The sequence below is a fragment of the Pholis gunnellus genome (assembly GCF_910591455.1).
Source record: "Pholis gunnellus genome assembly, chromosome: 12".
Taxonomy (NCBI): Eukaryota; Metazoa; Chordata; class Actinopteri; order Perciformes; family Pholidae; genus Pholis; species Pholis gunnellus.
The window spans coordinates 15,080,538-15,101,598 of NC_136539.1; the positions used below are offsets into that span (position 1 = coordinate 15,080,538).

The 21,061-nt window shown below is 39.7% G+C and overlaps 1 protein-coding gene across 1 annotated transcript; it reads right to left on the minus strand.

Annotated features, from left to right (window-relative positions):
• Positions 1-230: 230 nt before the first annotated feature.
• Positions 231-21,037, minus strand: sacs2 (sacsin molecular chaperone 2). The gene is made up of 8 exons (XM_079170403.1): positions 20,985-21,037; positions 18,571-18,616; positions 17,900-17,987; positions 15,519-15,630; positions 14,203-14,349; positions 12,657-14,088; positions 12,227-12,315; positions 231-12,111 (listed from the first exon to the last, which is right to left on the minus strand). The coding sequence occupies exons 2-8, from the start codon at positions 18,597-18,599 to the stop codon at positions 1,694-1,696; spliced, it is 12,315 nt and encodes a 4,104-aa protein (XP_079026529.1). The 5' UTR covers positions 18,600-18,616; positions 20,985-21,037; the 3' UTR covers positions 231-1,693.
• Between the last annotated feature and the right edge of the window lie 24 nt (positions 21,038-21,061).

Consider the following 21,061-nt stretch of genomic DNA (forward strand, 5'->3'; position numbering starts at 1 on the left):
TATAAACAGTATGTAAGGGTTAAAAAAGAAAAGAAAAACAAGCAATGGATTATACTTTTTCAGAGTGTTTATAGAAAAGGACGAGGAAGTAAACTCACTAGTTATAGTAATACAGTGTTCATCCCTGGCAATAGTTTACTCAGGTATTTAATAATGTAAAAAGCAGGAACTGATGTTTACATGATAAGTATGATGATAGGGTGAGTACTTATAAATGATAACACATACGATTCCATTTCACTTATTTATTCATAAAGACAACTCACACTCATTTCTGTATGTGCCAGTGTAAGCCAGCTGGTCAATTTTCAACTGCAGTCCTTTAGGTGTTTTGAAACCAAATAAGGAAAAAAGTCATACAGAGATTATATTGGTCCTCAGTGAATAGTTAAACGTGTTTAAATCATTTTTTGAGAAAAAAAAGATATTTGCATATTCAGAAAGTCATACAGTGAATATATTGATCTAAGTTAGTAGTTATAAATGATGCATTACAAAAACTCAGATTTAAATTTTCATGACGAAGTCATACAGTGACTACATTGATCCTGAGTTGTAAAAATTATAACTTTGCAAAAACATAACCTGCCATATTTCCATTCTCATAACAATAATGTACATTGATTATATTTGCCCTCAATGAGTAGTTTCAAAAGTATCAAAAAAACTTTTATATCTTCATAACAAAGTCATACAGTGATTATATTGGTCCTCAATGAGTAGTTATAAATGACTACATTGCAGAAAACTTTCATATTTCCATTTTCATAACAAGGTCATACAGTGATTATATTGGTACTCAATGAGTAGTTATAAATGATAACATTGCAAAAATCATATTTTCATTTTCGGGACAAAGTTGTACAGCGATTATATTGGTCCTCTGTGAATTAGTTATAAATGATAACATTGCAAAACTAATCAAAAATCATATTTTCAATTTCAGAACAAATTCACATAGTTATATATAAACTGGTCTTCAGTAAAGACAAAAAAAAAAAAAACATCTTTAATTTCAGAAGTTTCAAAACATAAGCAGGTCAGTGATACCATAATTCTTTTATAGTAATGTTTCAATATCACGATAAGGCTAGCAGCATCTTGACATGTCAAAAAATCTTCAATTGACTCTGCCAACATGACGTGTGTTTGTCTCGAATCCCTAATTCACATATACCTCTACTTTACTGAGAAGCTCAGATGCCTTGTTCAGTGCTGCCATTCCATTCTCTGATTTGAACTGTTCATTTGGAATGTGGGGAAATGGATGATAGTTTGGATACTGAGTCTTTTTGGCATCCACTCCCAGGGTCTTCAGATTCTCGACAATCTGAGGCAGAACTCTCAGTTGGAGGTTGAAGAGCGAAACCTGTTTAGCGAGGGCTGAAATGGAGCTGCTGGTGGGATGTTGACCATCTCTTTTAAGCTGTGCAGCTTTGAGAGACTTTTCCACTGCTTGATGGATTTTGAACAGACACCACTCTGTGTTCACCCCACCAATGTCTTTGTCAGCTGCGTTGAGATCACAGCGAGCTTGACGACACCAGCGCTTGGCCTCCTCTTTGTTTGGACTCGGGACATTTTCATTATGGGTCCAAAAGTTGTAGGAATGGTTGCCTCTAGAGAATCTCTCTCGACCATTTCTGTGATGCCTGGCCTCCTGATTCCATTGCTGATAGAAGTTGCTGAAATTTTAGTTCCTGCCTGAATAGCCTGCAGTTTGGCCTCTGCTGAGCTCATCAATTTGATTTTGTAAGTATTTGAATGCCTCAGTGGCAAGAAGTTGGCAGTCACGGTTGTTGTCTGGATGCCATCTAAGGTACAGTCGTTTGATGGCTTTATGTCTCTCCTCCTCAGGAAGCATCCAGATATCTGCCAAACATTTGTCAATTTCTCTTTTGGCTTCGGCAACAGATGCTGGTGAGGATCTTGTAGATGAGGAACTTGTAGATGAGGAACTTGTAGCTGATGGTTTGGAAGAATGGGGCACAGCTCCTGCTAGTGGCACCAGCTCCATGCAAGAAGCTTCAGCAGATGTGCAAGTCCTCCCTCCAGGTTCTGGCTTCTTTTGTCGTTTAAACTGATACAGGTCAAGACAACTGACTTCAATTGGCTCATCTTCTCCAATTTCTATTTTGTGTCTTTGTGAATAGGGTCCAGCATGCCCAGGCAGTTCTTCAACAACAACAACAACAACTGCATAAATGTACTTGTTAGTGTTGTAGCCAACATATTCCCCCTCTTCAAAGTTATTGAGGCTGTCCATGTATAAGGAATCATGCCATTCCTTTGGAATTTCTGATCCAGGGGCTGATGGATTATGGACACTTTCAGTTTCAGCACTGTCATGGATCCCATTCTTAGCCAGACATCTCCGAACATCTTGAAGACTGCCACACGTGATAAGTTGTGCGAGGACAAGGAGTTGCATTGATTCCATTATGTTACCTAAAAGAGCATTAATCTCTTTTGTCAATGTCATATTGATGTCACTCATCACCTTGAAAGCCATGGTATTGTTGTGTTTCAAGTAAAAGGTGCAACCTTGTTGCCCTTGTTTGACAAAAACATCGGTGTCAGTGGCAGTTTTGTTTAGTGGCTGTTTATTCACCCACAGCATTGTTTTCAGACTTTTGCAGCAAACAATCTGAATACTGCCAAAAGTCTTCCTGCACATGTCAGTAGCATCCTCTTCTGTCATTTCTCCTTTAGACTGCTCTCTGATCAGGCAAATTAGTCCATGTGTAAATGCTCGTGAGGACAGATGTCTGTCAAACCATCCACTAAATTCACAGTCAGCTTCAAGCTCACAAAGCTGCATGTGTGATTCCACTAATTTCTCCTCAGTGAATTGAGACAGCATTTTAGGCTTGAAATTCTGAGGCAGCAATTGCAGCAATCGATGATGCCTATATCTGTCATTGCCCAAATGACATTCACTGAGTTTCTCGAGCAACAGGAACTTATTCTCCAGCGCTTCTTCTAACCTTTTGATCTCAAACACTGTGTCATTGTAGTAGATTGTGCATGATGGGTATAATTTACCATCTACTGCAGGAAGATACAAAGTGTTTACATCATCAAGGGACTGGTTTCTTTCAGTGTCGATTGACTTGAAAAACTGCTCAACAGCACGTTTCACGGTTTTCTGTTGGTTTGGGTTTAGTTGTTGTTTATCACAGGAATCTGCATAAACTGCTGCCAGAACATTACAATACTGAGCTGCAGTAGATTTGTCCTTTGCACCAATTTTCTTAAAGAAGTCTGCGAACATGACATCCTGCGGAGAAATGTTGTACAAATATGGTCTGAACTCGCGGTCATGAGGGAGTGAAAAAGACGCACAATCAGTCCTCACAAGTCCTTTGTCTCTTTCAACCAGCACAACTGGAAGACCAGCTAATGATTGTCCTTCAAACCCATTTGCTTGCAGATAGGCATACGCCCTTCGAAACACCTTAGCACGGGTTTGGATCAACTTGTCAGTTTTACATGGTGACTGACAGATGTTGCTCATGTTCGTGGCTACACAGTGTGAAGGTGGTTGTTCAAGCGCTCCTGCATTCTTCATCATTTTCAGGAGATCCTTTGACTTATAAACCGGTAGATGTATAATTGGCATTGAAGACCAAATCAATTCTTGATGCTTAGGATTGCGTTCCATTAAAGACCCTCTTATTCCAACAGCAGTTCTCTCTGCAGCAAATGGTTGGTGATAGCTGCACAGTTCTTTTTGAATTTTCACAGGAAAAATGAACTTGATGTCAGCTATGCTCTCCAGAAACTTTTCTCCGTTGTGTTCGTCGTCACTCACTATATTCAAGGCTGCTTCGAAAATGAGTGATGATTTCTCCTTCAACTCTTCAAGTTGACCGTTTTCTTTTGCTTCTGATTCTACTTGTTGTGCAAACTTGATTATGTCATCTTTTGATACAACATGCTTCATCCCAAGTTCTTTGAGTAAGTCTTTCGGTGTTGTTGTTGTTAGTAGATTTCCTTCACCCATCTCAGTCCAAAATCTCTGAGCCACAAATCTCTCTTGGGGCACCATTTTCTTGTATAGCTCGACACTGTCATCAAAGAAATATGATGCCGTCTCCAATCTGCCTTGAGAATTGGGAATTAATTTCACTGTCTTCATTGAGGTGATGATTTTCTCCCTTTCCTGAGTGTAACTGAATTGTGGTGTCATTAACAGTTTGAGGCAGTGAAGCAGCTGCATCTCTGTGAGTGTGTGTACAATGGGCAGAATGAACTTCATGAAATAGTCCAAATCAGTCAGGGTTTGGATGCCCAATATTTGTGACAGACTGCAGTTCTCTAGATTATTTTGGAGAAAAATGCTGCTGCTGTTGGACAGCATGAACAGATCTGGAAATGTATTTGAATACACGCTGTTGAGGATGAATACCTTTTTAGGCCCATCGATCCTCACTCTGTTACCATGGATTGTTTCAAATAATGGCAATGACTTGAGGTTTCTCTGATACTTTTGCTTGTGTTTGGACTTGGATACTCCAGACTGCAGGAAGCACTGTAGCTCTTTCATCTCTTCATTAGAAAGCTTGGGAAACTCTGAGTGGTTAATGTTGACGACCTGGTCCAACACAGAGCTTTTATCATTCACATCCATAAGTTCTGAGCCTAGAAGTGAAAGTACATGTCCGTCTACATATGTTGTGAAGAATGCATTGTCAAGCATCAGAAAACCAAGTTTAAAGAGGATGCCTGATATGTCGTTATCTGAGGCACACTGAATCACACTTGGCATGTCTTTCATTGTTTGCAGAAAGAGCTTGTTTGACCTTGGAAACACAACAGGTAAAATGCAACAGTCACTGAAGAGTTGCCTCACATCATTTAATGTCAAGCTTTGTTCATCACCACTAGATGTTGCAGGTTTAACTTCACTCATTAAGAACTTCCAAAGTGATTTTAACCACTCCAACATGGTCTCGTTTGGGACATGAAGACCATTGTGTCCATCAACTTCACAGTTCTGGAGAAGCTGCTGAATTAACGGCTTCAGATATTCCGCTGCACGGGGAACCGTCAAATTGTTGACAAGACTTAAACTTTGTAGAGCATGAATGTGCTCTATGTTGGTCTGATAATCTGCAAATTGGGCCTCGTGGCCAAAGAACAGACCGTCATATATTGATATCAGTTTAGGAGATTTGGAGTCAAACACTCTCAAAACTTTATCTGTTGTGAGAAGAAGTGGTAGCCCATTGAGTAAACTGGAGTTGTCCTCCTCTTCCAAGTCAAAATCTTTGAAGCAGAAACTCAAGAGCTTTGAAAATGTTGTTTCATCTCTGATCAGAGTGGCAGTTATGGGCAACGGTAACTCCTCATCTGTTTGGGTTGGGTCATTGAGGGGTTTTTCTCTCAGGAAAGTCTGGACAGTTGAAGGATTCACATCTTTCACTTCAATGTGAGCGGATGTGAAACTTCCCCAAACTTGTAGCATGGAAGACGGAACCAATGTCATTCCAAGATCTTCCAAAATGGGATAGATCTCATCGCTTGCTGAGTGGGTCAGGTAAGGTGCCTTAGTTGTCTCAGTTTCTCTGACGTTACACCAGTCAAGGGAGTACTGCACAACTTTTTGGCCTGCAATTATTTGTGTGGAACTCCTCATCACTGGAATCACATCAAGGCCTCTTTCTTTGATTGATCTGTATACCTCGTGTATCATTTCATGCCATTCTTGGCCAACATCTTTGGACACAGTTGGCCAAAAACATACATAGCATGAGCTAATATGTTCACAAGGGACTTTCTTTTTTGCAATGTCACAGCTGATGTGATGAAGGAGATCTGCATACAGTGGAGCAATGACATTCTGTCTCAAAGATTCATTCCAGTTAGATTTATGACTCTGCCCATCTTCTTTCCAAAAGCTTCTCCTGGCAGAATCTACCTCCAAGTTTGCATTGATGTGCACTGGCAGTCCAGTTTTCCCTGGCAAAGGAAGTGAACAAAAGGCTTGCCCATTAAAATCCATAGGGCTGGATAGAGCTAGATCTGAACTCTTGCCGATCTTTAAGCTCACACGTGCTGCTATGGCTACTTGGGGAAGTTCGTCTGATAGTGTTAGCTCTCTGTCACCATTGTTTTTAAATGAGCCAAACTGTTCCGCAATGATCCATCTAGTTTGTCTTTTATTGGAGGTTGAAATCAAGGTTTCATAAATAGCCTTGTCTGCCGTTGTTGCTTTGTCAGATTGCAGCGCATTTTGTTTAAGTCGTACAAAAGCCTCTTTTCTTTCTCTGCATTTCTCTGGTACACGTTTTTCAACCACAAAGATGGTTTCAAGTTTCCCTGAATGTTCCTTGATTTCATGGAATGTTATTTTGCAGATGTTTTTCAGAAACAGAATGAGTCCTTCAGGATCTTCAGAGAGTGCAGAGCATAGGTCTTTCATATCCTGGTCAGTGACTGCCTTCTGGGATATTTTAGAGTCGTTTGCCATGGTACCTATCCTTAGAGGTAATCTGAACATGGTGCCTTCTTTAAGAGGAAATTGGTCTGGAAGAAAAGATTCGTAGACATCCATGTACATGTTCTTGAAATTGTCAGCTAGTTTATAGCCAGTGCCAGATAGTGGTTTGTCTGAATGTCTTTCAATGTATTTCTGATTTGGATCAGAAATGCAGAGTATTTTATCTCCAGTGAGGATTGAGGGGCAGTCAGTCAGATGGTAAACAGAGTTGAATCCTATTCCGTATTTTCCTATCTTCCCTGGAGAGTTGCGCTTTCCTCCTTCTCCCAGCTGTTGAATGCCAGTCAGGTCAGTGTCAGAAAACACTTTGTTGTTGAACACACACAGTGCTGGACCCTGCAGCTGGTTCCATTTCTTTCCAAATGTTTTTTTTTTGCCGTGATGTCTTTTGTCCCAAACAAAGTGAATTTCTGTTGCCTCTGCATCATCAGCATTTTGAATAAGCTCTTTGAGGATATCCTTCTTTGCTGGATAGGCTGAAATTATGTTTTTAATTCGAACAGTTAGTTGTTCCTGCTGTTCAAACTGAAAAGCAAATGGTGAAATGTTCTCAACTTTGCAGTTTTGGAGGGTATGATGACTGGTAGTTTTGATTCCAAAGTGGCGTGCCATAACACGGGGGATAAGCTCATGACATAATGCAACACCTGAAGCAACTGGCATCCATGGACTGTCATTGTAAAATATCTCACTTGCAGGTTGTAAAACACCATGTTTGTTGGGTATGAGATAGTCAATAGTTGTTTTCTCTTTTGGCTTATATATCCCATCTTTGAGAATTGTGAGGCAAATTGTTAGATCACTCTTTGGCAGGGTCTTGTTACCATGTTGAAAGTGCAGTTCCTGGAGCACATTTTGAAACTGACTGGTTGTAAAACATTTCTCAACACCTACACTTTCCCAGAGCCTCCTGAAACCATTGAAGGCAGTTGGAAGAACGTAGAGATAGGGTTTTGCTTGAAATTGCCCATTTTCAGCTACACAATTCACATTTACAAATGTACTGCCAACCAGAATGAATGGGAATGAATTTGCCCTCTGTGAAATGAAAGTGAAATCCCCAGAATCACTGAGCCACTGATCCAGGAACTTATAGCATTCAGATGCTATTTTGTGAAGCATGGATGCATCAATGGATTCAGATTGCTCACATGCTTCTTGCAGCTGCTGAAGCACTTCCTCAGGACTTGGGCTGTCATGAACTCCCAAAATGTGCAGGACTGGATCATTATTGTGTATTTTCAGATTGGTATGATCAAGCACAAGTTGTGTCATGTTAACGAGTGGGGAGCATTTGCCAATGAAAATATCAGTGGGTTTTTGAAATGTTACATTTCTGTCCATTTTTGTGTCACCGGGGGAAAATGCTGGGAGAAATTCAGTCATCCTTAGTGTTTCCCAGTGGGGAGAGTCTTCGTCATTCGTGTGACTCTTCATAAGTTCAAGAAGGCAATTCAAATGCCCATATGCCTTCTTTTTGTCTGTGCTCCAGGTTTGGGGGATTGTGCCTGCTTTCTGTGTGATGTCTTCCAGTGGGAGATCATCATTTGCCATTCCAAGTTCCAACAAGCGTTGAATCCTTTTGGGGGAGCAAAAGTCATTTTTGGTCCCACCAAGCAAGCGTCCCTCTTCTATTTCAAAAAGACAGGACACTCTCCCTGATGGATTCACAAGTTTCCTGATAAGCTGGAGCTGTCCACCTTTTGTGGGGATGCATGGATAGCAGACCAGTAGTTTGTCAATGTCTTTGTTATTTAGGTCAATAGCATGCAGCACAAGAGTATCTCTAGTCTTAGAATCCATGGTAGTAAGGTTGTTAAACACTACTTCTTGGTAAAACGTGTCCCAGTTCCATGTTCTCTCCTGTAAAACTTTCTCATGGCCAGACTGTTTGAAGCCATTTCTCAACCACAGTGGAAGAGGGACAACATGGTTGGGTGCTTTTACATGTTCCTTGCATACCTTCACTGCAAGTGCACTGATGTCCTTATCCTCTTCGATGCTCTCATGTAGAAATATGGCGTTGTTTATTGAGCACCAATGTTCTCCATCGCTAAAGAGCGCTGGGCCAATAGAGCGCTGAGCAATGGTGGAGTACAATGCATCAACCAAAGGCTTGAAAGTTTCACTCACTTTCTCTCTATCAGGCCAAAATGTGTGATAACAGTAAGGTTCTAGTTGCTTGTTTTCAGACATTTTCTTTAGTGCCAAAAGTGCAGTAACATATGCCGTCACTACTGGATCCTGAAGAAGGGCTTTGTTCCAGTCATGTTTCACCCCACTCTCCCACAGACCTTTTCGGTTACTTGTCACAGCAAATGTTCCATTTACATTGACTGGAAGACCTGTGTGAATGGAAAGAGGGAGGAAGCAAAATGCCTGTCCGACAAGATCTGTTTGTGATGAGGCCAGTGTTCCAGTTTCTGGATCCATCTGCAAAGGCACAGCAACCCCCCCGATGGGCAAAGAGAACCTGGCTTGCTTGTTTTCTTTTGCTATTTGCAACAACCGATGTGTCCCAAAGCAGTTGTACAGTAGCCAGGGCTGGACTTCAGTTACACCAGATTGCTGACTAGTTATTTGGACAATGTTGACTGTGCCGCAGTCAATGACTTCTTTGCATTTTCCATCAAGTTTCATCAATGATTTCTCAGCTTCCCGTTGCTTTGACAAATTGGTTTCATCAGTAATCTTCATTGTACGCACAGTGGTTTTGGAGAAAGTGAGGACGGTTTCTATTTCGTCATCTCTTGGAGGAGTTGATACATTGTTTGAGATACGTTGTAGAGACAATGTGTTGATGTTCTTCAAAAACAGCAGGTGTGTTTGTGAATTGTGAGTAAAGTGCTGTTGAAAAGTGATGATATCGTCTTTGTGATACACCTTTGAACTTATTTCTGACTTGAAAGCCTCTTCTTCAGTTCGGAAAGGTAGTCTGATCAGAGTGCCTGGATAGGGCTCAGGGGGACTTTGTCTGCTGAAATTACAATCAAAAATGCGTTCATATGGTCCAAACTGACCAGGAAAGCAATGAAAAAGTCGTTTCTGAGAGAGATCCAGCTTGATTCCAGGATTTGTATTAACTTTGATGTGCTTCTTGAGGTGTGTCACATTTGGATCAAGTATGAGAAGACTGTTGCCACTGAGGATAGAAGGAACATCTGTCACATGATACACAGTATTGAATCCAAGTCCAAACTTTCCAATTTTTTCCACCTTGTTTTCCTTCGAGGCAGAACCAACTCTGACAACATTTTTCCAATCCTCAGCTGTGAACTGCTCATTATTAAATGCCCAAAGGCAAGGTCCTTGACAAAGAGTCATGTCAGGGTCAATGAGACTTTCAGGGCTATCTTTGTGTACTCTGAAATCCACCAAGAATTTGCAGGCATCTGCCCCAGCATCCTCTGCATTTTGAATGAGCTCTTTGAAGATGTCACTTTCTTCATCATACTCTTTAAGAATGTTTTTTATCCTCATTGTTATCGGTTCAGATTGTCCACACTGTTCTATTCCCACTAACTCTGGATCAAGGATGTGGGTACTGAGAAATCGGATGTTAAACCATTCAGCAGCTGCTTTTGGGATTTCTTCATGTACAACATGAATTTCATCCTCGCTGTACGTAAGCTCCTTCAACCCATTTTTGCTGACATCACAGAAGACTGCGGTTGACAGTGGTTTTAGGGTATGTTGTTCACCCTCTATGAGGACTGGCACTGGGATGTCATCCTGAACTGTCTTCTTCTTTCTCCACAGCCAGTTAAGAATTTCTACAGACACCTTTACCTCAGAGGCATTTGCAAATGGCTGTTGCCTTTCTTCAATGGTTTTCTGGATGGAATAAAGAATACCAATAATTTCTTCATCTGAAAGAGACATTCTCAGGCCAAACTCTCGGAGCAAGTTCTTGTATGGCCGAAATTCATTTGGCACCTTCCCAATGTAAGAGCTCAGATCAAGATTGGTTGGGTAGTCTAGAACCAGATCCTGCAGTGATACAAACTGGTTGTGGCTCCACAGCCAGGGTGTGTCCTTGTTCATCTTTGTTGAATATACAGAAATGTGGTCTTGCATGTGTTTGTAAATGCTATGCAACTCCGTTTTGAAATCCGCATTTGTGTCAGGATCAGACATTTCCTGTGCTTTAGATGTCAAGACTGACAAATTCTCTATCACTTTTTCAGGTGGGGGCAGGCGTTTGAGACCAAGTTGGCTGCTCACTCTGTCACTGAACTTTTCCACCAGAGGCATCACATGCCCAACAATCTTGTTGTACATAGAATCTCTTATTTCATCCGGGCAGAAGAAAAGACTTGTCTGGTAAGAATTACCAGGATTAGGGCATGGGATCCATTTTAGCATCTTGAGGCGATGAAGCTGCTCATGAGAAAACTTTGAGAGTAGATCATTTGTGTCCAACATCTTCAAGAGCACCTGAGCTCTATTGAGAGCTTCAGTTTGAGAATCAGCATGATGTCTATCTATCAGTGTGGCGGCTTGAAGCAAGTGCTCAGGTGACACATCTACTTCTTTATATAGCAATCCGAGATCTGTTAGGCTTTGAAGCATCTGTGATGTGTGAGTGTATGAAGGTGGGGGGAAGAAATCGGACTCAAAAATGACTTTAAAGTTTTCAATTCTTGGATCAAAAAAGCTTGAGGTCTTTTTCAGATTTCCATTCACTTCAATGAAGCTCAAGTCCTTACATCTGCGTTTCAAGGTCTGATTTTGAGAGAAAAGGTTATCACCATGCTGCAAAATCCAAGTCATGATTTTCTCAGTGTCTTCTTTTCTGCAAGTCCCCCTCTCGATACAATCAACGAGAAGATTGGTCGCGTCAGCGGTGCTCAAGAGATTAACTTTGAGCAGCTGTAACAGTCTGCGATCAGCCTCAGTTGCACACTTCACAACGGAATCGGGCATAGGGAACTCTGCTGGTACCGTTAGACCAGATATTAGAAGCACAGCCTGTTTTGATTGAGCTGCAACACAGGAACCTTTCATGGTCTGAAACAGAGGCAACTTTGAGAGTAAATCTTTCTCAGTGGTTGAGAGAGCATCCACACGAGAATCCAGATGAGAGAGATAATCTTTCAGTTCTTCTCGTGCTTTGTAAGATGCAGTCTTGACTTCTCTGATGAGATCCTGAGAATCTAAATTTGCCAAGACTTTCATGACACTCCTTGGAGATGGGCACAGCACATACGAGTCTAGATCTTTGTGTGTGAGCCAATCGTTTCCTCTCACCACTGTGCCACCGACTTTGTTCACCAACTGAGCTATTTGTTCTGGCAAGTTCATCTGCTTGCTTTTCTGAAAAATGAGGGTTGTTTGCTGCTCTAGTCTTGCTAGTGACACAGGCTGACTGACAGAGAGGGGACCGACTGGTATTAATGGCATGCCAGTGAAACTACTTAACTCTTTGAAGTGAGTGTTGAGAAATTTCCAGAATTCTTGGAGCCAGTCTAAAGGTGGATGTTGGCTGCTGCTGCTGATGTTCCAGGTAACAAGCCCCGTCTTTATCTGCTTCCAGTCCTGTGGCAAATACCTCCTTGTATATTCGGCAACGCGGTGTGCTTCAATGTTGATGACCTTGAAGAAATCTGAAAAATAGATTTTAGAAAAATATATACATAAATGTTTGTGTAGTGTGAAAACATGCAGATGACGGATTTAACTAACTTTCAAATCACTTTACTATAAAATGACATTTCCTACTTTTTCTGGCCAGTTCTTTCAGGTGGGTACTGCAGGCTGGATTGAGATCATCTGGGATGAAGAGGTGTTTGCAGCATGGTAGCAAGACTCTGCACAGAAGATAAGTTTGTACATTGTGCATGTAACAAAAACGAGGACATATAATCTTGGTGTACATTGAGTGACCAAATATTCATTCTTTTACAATCCAAACAGAAATAAATTATAGTAATTGTCAAATAATATACTGAAGCAAGTGTGAGCTAATCAATACAAATGATCCTAGGTTTGGCTTTGGGGAACTGCCGCCAACATTTGGCAACTTAGTATGTAATAGCTGTAGTAGCTTGTGATGTTATTGCTTTAAATTACATTACATTATTCTAAACTTCTGTTAATCTATTTAATATCTAGACTGTAGAGAGAATGAAGCCAAAAATTCAAAACCTACCTTGGAAATTCTTTGCTGTCAATTAAAGCAGTGTCCTCCTCTCTGTTGGAGAAAGATCTGAAAGAGCCATCGTTGAGTGGAAGTAGCTGAAGACCCTCGAGTTCTCCGTATTTGCCATCACTTAGGACATATTCCAAAAGCCAGAGTTTGTCGTCTTTAGAGATGATGTGCACACTAATTCTACGGAGAATGTCCCTTAGGAAAGTTGGAGTCACATGTTTTAGGGTGTTGAGGTGAGGATAGGCCTCCTTTATAGCTCTTGCAACACTACCTGGTAAAGTGACAAGATTTTCTCCACATGAAACCAACGTCCTTTTAATGGCGGCCAATATGTCAGGGCTTGTTGGTCCATTACAGGGGAACACGGCTTCTGATAGAGTGATAAACTCTCTTTCATCTTTGGCAAGAGAGAGGACAGCCACATTCTGACGGAATAAGTGATGAAAAACATCCAGAGCAACGGCATGCCATTTGTCTTTGTGCTTTAGCTGGGCGATATCTGGCCAAAGATCGTACACGGAAGAGACAGGCAGAATAGATTCTTGGGCAAGTTTGATAGCATCTTGCATGATCATGAGGTATGCCTGTGGGAGCACCTCCTTCATCAGCAATTCATTCCACACAGCATGTTCGTCATGTTTCTGGTCTTCCTCTTGCCACTTGATGTGTCTTCTGTTGTCTGTGAGGCCAAAGCACGCATTGATATAAACTGGGAGTCCCGTCTTGTTGGATTCATTGTTTGGGAGAGGAAGAAAGCAGCTCAGTCTACTCTCACTACAGTCTCTCTTCTCACCACAAGGGAATGCCAAGTCAACTTGAGGGAAAAAGCTCAACTTTTTTGCAAGTGAATCAAGATTTTCTACATTGCCTTCTTTCATGGTACATGTTGTCACAAGCCACTTTGTTTCTCTTTGATCCTCTGAGTTGAGGGTTATCAATTTGAACCTTGTTGAACCCTCGACAATTGACTCCTCTTCTGACTCCAGAATCACATCTGTGGGGACTGAGGAGTTCACTTCAAGTCTGGTGTTAACAGTGCCATGTACATCGATATGTATCAAGGAGACAGAGGTCACATTTTTCAGGAACAGAAGGCTCAAGTCTGCATCCATAATGAAGCTATCAAAAAGCTCAACCACCTTGTTAGAGTCATATAGATTATCTGAAATATCTGATGCCTTATTGCGCAAGGGGAACCTGAAAATTGACCCGTCAAAGTGCTGATCCTCCATGATGACTTTTGACCATTCTTGTTTGCTTACAAGTGAAACTATATCTCGAAAGGGTTGGAACTGATCATGCATAGTAGTTAGAGCTTCTTGGTGTTCTGCATCATCCAACGACCACAGAAACCCCCTGCTCCTTTCTCCAAATATTGTTTCTTGGGGGTCCATCATGCCAAGGTGCTCTGAACTGAATATACTTGGCACATCTGTGAATGAAGTAAAACAGATATTGCCCCATTAATTTATTATGCATTTTCTCTAAATACAAAAACTCAAACTAAGACAATTCGGTATACAAGTGTATCTGTACATAGTTTCACCTGTTATGTGGTAAACAGAGTTGAAGCCTATTCCAAACCTCCCGACTTTGTTTGGGTCATTGCGCTTGCCACTCCGCCCAGCCATCTGAATTCCCTCCCAGTCATCCTCAGTGAACGCTGCGTTGTTGTAGGCGTAGAGAGCAGGACCTTTGCAAACACAATAATAATTTAATGCATTTGTGTGTTCATTGATTTTTTCAATTTGGTGATTCCTGACAATAATTGGAAACACTATCTAGAGAGCTGGCTAATATTAACCCTACTGAATATTATTAAACATCATCAACAATTTAATGTTTTTTTAGTAGGGCTAGGGAAGTTAACGCGTTATTATCGCGTTAACGCATTAATTAATTAACGCCGACAATTATTTTATCGCACATTAACGCAGTTTTTTTTTTTATTGATAAGTGGACATTTTTAAAGCAGTGAACAGCTCTGTGTGTATGTGTGTTTGTGTGGCGTCTCTTCCTTCTCTTCCTGCTGCTGACGTACATAGGTTTGCAGTTGTCAAGGTGTATATTTCAAATTGCATCTATTACACATGAAAATAGAGTTGTGAACACCGGCTGAATATCTATTATTATCAGAATCATTATAACTGTACTTTATCTGCTAATGTGTAAAGGAAATACTGCTGTTAAAAAGCACCTTATTTGTTTAAAGCGTTTGCAAACCAAATGTTATTGTACTTTTGTTCATATAGCAGTACTTTTAAAATAAAAGTGCGCAATACCCCACTTTTGAATTCATTTTTGAATTTTGCGCATTTCAATCGCATGATTAAAAATTGTAATCGTTGCCCAGCACTATTTAATGCTCTACTACAATCAAAGTTTTACTTTTTATTTGGCAATTTCTGCCAGACGGTCTCAATATTGTAAAGTGTTGACTAAAATAGGAACATTTTAATCTCTTTTAATATCCTAATATGGTGATCACAGTCTATTGTAAATTTAGAGAAATCTAGAAAAGACATCCTTATTTCTGCTGAATATAAATGATTTAGCATATTAGACCCTAATGCCATCCTATCAAATGATCACGAGAACAAAGTTTGTGTCAGGTCGCCAGAAAATGTATGGTCAAGATAAAAAACAAAACATTTTTTAATGAATAAAACTTTACACATGTCCTCTTTGGTAAAACAACCTGGACTATGGGAGGAAACCCACACGACAACAACAATCGCATACAAACTCCAGGGCTGACATTTGATTACTGGCTCAGAATATTTGCTTCCATTTGCTCTTACCAATTTTCTCATATACATTTTTGTTGAAAAATACATCACGACTGTTGTAGATGCTACATACCTTGGTATTCTCCCAATTCATTGGTCCAAAGGCTCTCAGTTCCATAGCTTCTCTCATCGTGGATGAAAACCACTTCCGTGGCTTGAGCATCATCTGCATTTTGAATCAGCTCCTGTTGCCAGATAAAAACAACAACCATTAGAGTTTAGCAGACCAAAAAAAGTGAGGGTCTAATCAGCGAGAGTAATTCAAAACACCTTTGTGGGCGTGCAGAGTGCCACTTTAATAAGAACTCCAATGTTTGAGTCAATTAACATTGTGTTGATAATAACCGTTTTACCAGTGCCTTTTTTACTGTTGGGACTTCACAATGTGTGCTGCTTCATGCAGCTATCATAGTGTTGTGTTTACCACCACGAGTAAGGTTGATGAACTGTGCTTTATTAGTTAAAGGTCCAGTGCCGCGACTGCCGAATCTGAGTTTGCCAGTCAGGTTTCTTTGTGATAAAGTAACAGTGAGGGTCTGCCTTGTTTTTTGTGTTTTTATTCTGCTTATTGTTTAAACTAACCCACATATACATATATAGGTTGCTCATGCTCATCTTAGACGCATGTGGTGTGTAAGCACGGCATGTATTGTGTGCCTCATTGGACCGTTAAATAATCGACTCGCCGCCATTTTTGTAGTTTTGCATAGCATAATCACATACGCGATCGCGGCCGCCATTTGCGTAGTTCTCTCTCTCCCTCCCCTTATTATTGTAATTGTATAGTAGTTGTTATTATTGACTTGATCAGTATTGTTTGAAGTAAATAAATTTAGTTATACTTTAAAGAGCAGTTTTCTGAGATTACTTTGTGTATGTGTATTGTGATAATAGCTGGATATCGTGGCTTGTGTTTGAATTCAACCTTCACTGTTCACTCTTAATGTGGAATAGTACTTTGACTATGGGCAGTTTTGAGTGTCACTGTCTTGATTTAGTTTGTTTCCCCGTTTTATTTTACCTTGTGTCCCATGTTGACTTCACTTCCTGCCTTTGTATGTTTTCCCGCCTTTGTGATCGTGTGCCCTGCCCCTGATTGAATCATTGTGTGTCTAATCACCTACACCTTCATAGTGTATTTAAATCACGTGTTTCCCTGTCTCTGTGTTGGTTCGTTCTGCTCTGCTATACTTCCCGGAATGTTCTCTGCTATCCTGTATGTATCCCTCGTACCTTCTTCCAAATTACCTGATCCAGTTTAGTGTTTTGCCCATTGTGGTTTTCTTGAATTTTTTGTTACACATTTTTGGAGTTTTGGAAATTTTTCTTGGTTATTAGAAATCACCATTTATTCATTCTCCTGCTCCCCATGTCTGTCTGCATTTGGGTCCATCTCCTCATTTGGTTATTGGTCCCTGATCTCAGGGTGGTGCCCTGTTATTAATAATTGTATTAATGTTAACAATTTAATTTTCATACTTGCTGATAACCAAACAAGCTCCTGCCAGATCCCAACATTACCAGAACATTTTGACACATTGTCGGAATGGTATAGATGCTATTAATATTATAAATGATGCCTGAATTCAATTTAGCTGCTGCAGTTTCAGGGTCCTAGTAGTGTGCGTGTTAGAGCAGTGTCACACTGTTTTGGCTTACTTGGAAACTTAAATAGAATCGTTATTATAAAGTAACACCTGTGCCTTTCCTAACATGACAACTGAAAATTTCTGCTGTGAAAAACAACAACTTATGGAAGCATGTTTTACACCACAGTGTCAAGCTAAGCAAATGAAAAAGATTAGAAAATTGGCAGATTACTCAGCGTGACCCCAACATTGGATACATTTGTATTGATTAGCCAACGCGTCTTAAACAGGCTCCCACAGTTGCTGACATTACATGAAGTTATTTACCTTCAACACAAAGGACTGCTTCACTGACCAGTTAACCCAAATTATATTTCTATTGTAGGGAATACAGCCAATATGTCAACATTAAACAGAAACGGTCTTCATTTTTTTGCCATTATTATTTAACAGGGCACAATACATTCAATTCAAAAAGATGTTGCCAAAAGTTGACTTGCTCATGTGTTCTCCCTGGGTGGGGCCCCTCTGGTTTTATACAATTAAAAAACAATGTCATCCATGCATTCATTGAGTGTGACACATCCTTTGTTGTTTTATTGGCAGGACAAAAAGTGCAATTTGAATATTTCGTTCATATTTCGTATCCTAAGAGTCTGTAAATAAAATAAAATCACCTGTTTTCAGGATTCAAAATAAATTCAAACAGGATCAACATGATTAGCAACCACGCTGGTCATACCAAAATAAATGGACTTCCAAAATCCATGTGTATTAACTGGATCTAAAGAATAATGCTATCTATTATGAAATGCTATACAAAGAAATTATTATAAATCAGTATTTGACAGAGCATTTTACCCACCTTCAAAATTTGTCCACCATCTGGATACCGACGGAGGATATCTTGCAGGTAGTCAATGAAGGGCGGAGCTGTTGCCCCAAAGGACGTTCTAAACAAAGAATTAAAGAGTCAGAAACTACAGTTAAAATTAAAATCAACACAGAGTGAGTCCTCCTGAAGCAATTAAGGTAGGAAGAGATGGGATTTGAGTCAAGTTCCACCAGCATGTATAATGTTTAGCCATAAAGTGCTTTACTTACTTCCTTGTTGGTCAATAAAATTGATTCAGAGCCATAATGTTGACAAGTATTTCATAGTGAATTAAAACAAGACTCTTGCTCTACCTAATGTTCACTTATAACATGACTGATATGGATTTTTTTTTATCTTACAGCAGTTTAAAAGTTGAATTAATGGTATGGAATTTATACAGGTGGGTGCTCCAAGAATAATACAAATTCTCCTGCATAGGGGATTGTTAGCGGTTAAGAAATTGTCATGTACTGTTATTGTGTATAATCAGTCATGCAAATAAGATCTAATTTCTACACCAACACACAGCACTTGCCCTCACTTACCATGAGTATTATAAATATGTGTTTCATTTAACAGCTCTTATAGTGAGAAATAGCATGTTATTCTCTTGATGGTTCAGTTTGCACATAAAACCTAAAAAGAGAAGTGCAACTCACCCAGTTTTTTTCTTGGTCTTCGAACTCATCCTTTCAGGCTCGGAGGCTGTAAGAGAGTCAGAGGACATGGCATTACATTGCAGAACAATTCCATGTTATGGCTGCACCTGCTGCCACACAGCTAATGTAAGTGTCAGTAACACTCCAGCACAAATTTAGTTTTCTATAGTTAATTTATCCTTTAGTTGACTTTTGTTTAACTGTTGACTTCATACACATTGCAGGCGACTCAGCAAACAGATGGTACATAGCTTTTTTTTCACACACAACTGTGTTCATACATCATACTCATTTAGTATTGTTGGCTGTTGTAGTGCACATATTTAGTTAACTTCTAAACAGCAACACTTAAGTTTGTTTTTGGATAACTTTGATGACTTTGATGAGGTCGTTCTAATTTCTTTGTGTTATCAGTGCTGAGGATGCTGTTGCTAGAAATCTTGGCAGACTGGAGAAAAGGATGCACCTCAAACAGCGGCGCCTTTAAATACAGGAAGTGGCCAATTGGAATGTACCAAGTTTTTTCTGTATTTGTAGTTTACTCAAGTATCTTTACTTCTCTGTTCGTTTGGCCACATGTAAACTAAGGGTGTGGCTCAGACATTTAGTCAGGACACAGATTACAGATGCACAAGTGGAAACTGATTTAAACTCTTTTATTACACACACTGAATACATTAGAACTAAGTTAATGTTTTCTGATCACAAGTGTGTTCATATTAGTAAGATATGTAAAGATATATTGACAAAACAGGATTATGGAGCTTCGAAAAACCTGATGGTCTTTGCTACATCAACACCGTTTTAGATTAAAGGAAGGTTTCTGGTTTTATTCAGCAAGTAACAAAAACATCTAGCTTAGTCACACTTCAGAGGCCCATGCTTGCCTCTGGTAGCATTTAATCCACAACACACCAGCCTTGCAAAAAGTGTTATATATATATGTGTTATATTGTCAGCACAATAATTTACTGTAGCTTTTCCACATCCAGCCTCACTCTGAATGGTCTCAATTAGGATGTATCTGCCTCACCTGAGGCGCTCATAGCGGTAGTCTAGGGCTAGGGCTAGTGGTTCACAAACTTTATCTGTCACGCCCCACTTTGGAGGAAGAAAAATGTTCATGCCCCACCGCCCCATTAAAATTGTAACAAAATGGTCCATGTTGAACTTTTATTGAAAAAACAACATTTTGTGACTCCATCTGTGCTTTTTAAAATAATAGACTAAAGAAAATTGCAATCACTTTCAAGTAAACCAGATTGCTCCATCAGACAAAAACAAATAAAATGTGCAATCACTTTGTTAGAACAATGCAAATAAAGTTATATCTGTGCAAGATAATAACAATAAAGTGCAACCTGTGAAAAACTAAACAAAACAAGTTCAAATATTTGGCAATAAAGAGTTTTACTGAGTTTTACACTGCATATCTTTTCAAAACAACAATAACGTGCAACCTGTGCAAAACAAAACAAAATGAGTGCAGATATGTGTGAGCCATCAAGTTGTATCAGTATTAGTGGCTGCAATGAGCCTGCTTTCCACTACAAATCTTTTTAAAACGGGGTTACAAACTTGATACGGCCACTCTCAAGTCATGCTCAATGTTGAGCTTAGATCTGTATTTTGTTTTGAGAGTGGCAACAGCAGAAAAGCAGATCTCACAGAGGTAGGATGTGGCGAAGGGCAGCACACTAAGTTACACGTGAGTCGCCAAGAATCTTGGCCGTCGCGCATGCGCAAGCGCAACCTGTTAACGGCGTAACGTAAACATTTAGACGAAAGTACAGGCATTTCGCCATATGTTTATTAATGACTTAGTTTTATGTCTGTGTACTTTGTAGTTTTGTAATTTGTGAAGTTCTCAATAAAGTTCTTGAAATAAAAAATGTCTGCATTTCATCCGGAGCCCCACCTGTAATACCACTGCACCCCACTAGATGGGCGAACCCCACAGTTTGAGAAATACTGGGCTAGTCTAAAAACGGAAATAACAATATAGAAGTATATTGATTTGAAAATACTGAAAAAGTTCTGATCACACTGCTAACGCCAAACCAGGAAATAGATCCATGCAGAAATGATTATCAGACTTTATACAAAATTAAATACATCAATTAGCTTTCGATGGCATTTGAGCGAAAAGTTTAAAAAAACTGAGATTATAAAACCTAATCTATGAGAAAACGCCCCGTTTGTTTTCATGAGGAATTAAAATGTTCTTTATTTCGCGGATACATTTCTCTGGAATTAAATAGTTTCCTCTTTATGTTGGCTATCATAAATAATTATAATAATTATAATTAATAATCCAATAATTACCGTGTATTTAGTTTATTTCTTTACTACTCTGATATGCTAATCAAATATTACTTATAATGACACATTGGTTCAAACAAACGTAAAGTTACCTGAGTCATAGTTGTGAAGAGTCTCATCAGTTCTGCTGCGTCCAAGTTTGCGAAAGAAACTACTGATGATACACCAG

Bases quoted from the DNA above. Each gene is read 5' to 3' on its own strand.
- sacs2 (XM_079170403.1), bottom strand. From the start codon at position 18,599: ATGAGTTCGAAGACCAAGAAAAAAACTGG. The intron at 17,988-18,570 runs GTGAGTTGCACT...TTCTTTGTTTAG, and splicing joins AAGACCAAGAAAAAAACTGG to AACGTCCTTTGGGGCAACAG. The intron at 15,631-17,899 runs GTGGGTAAAATG...ATCTGGCAACAG, and splicing joins ATGGTGGACAAATTTTGAAG to GAGCTGATTCAAAATGCAGA.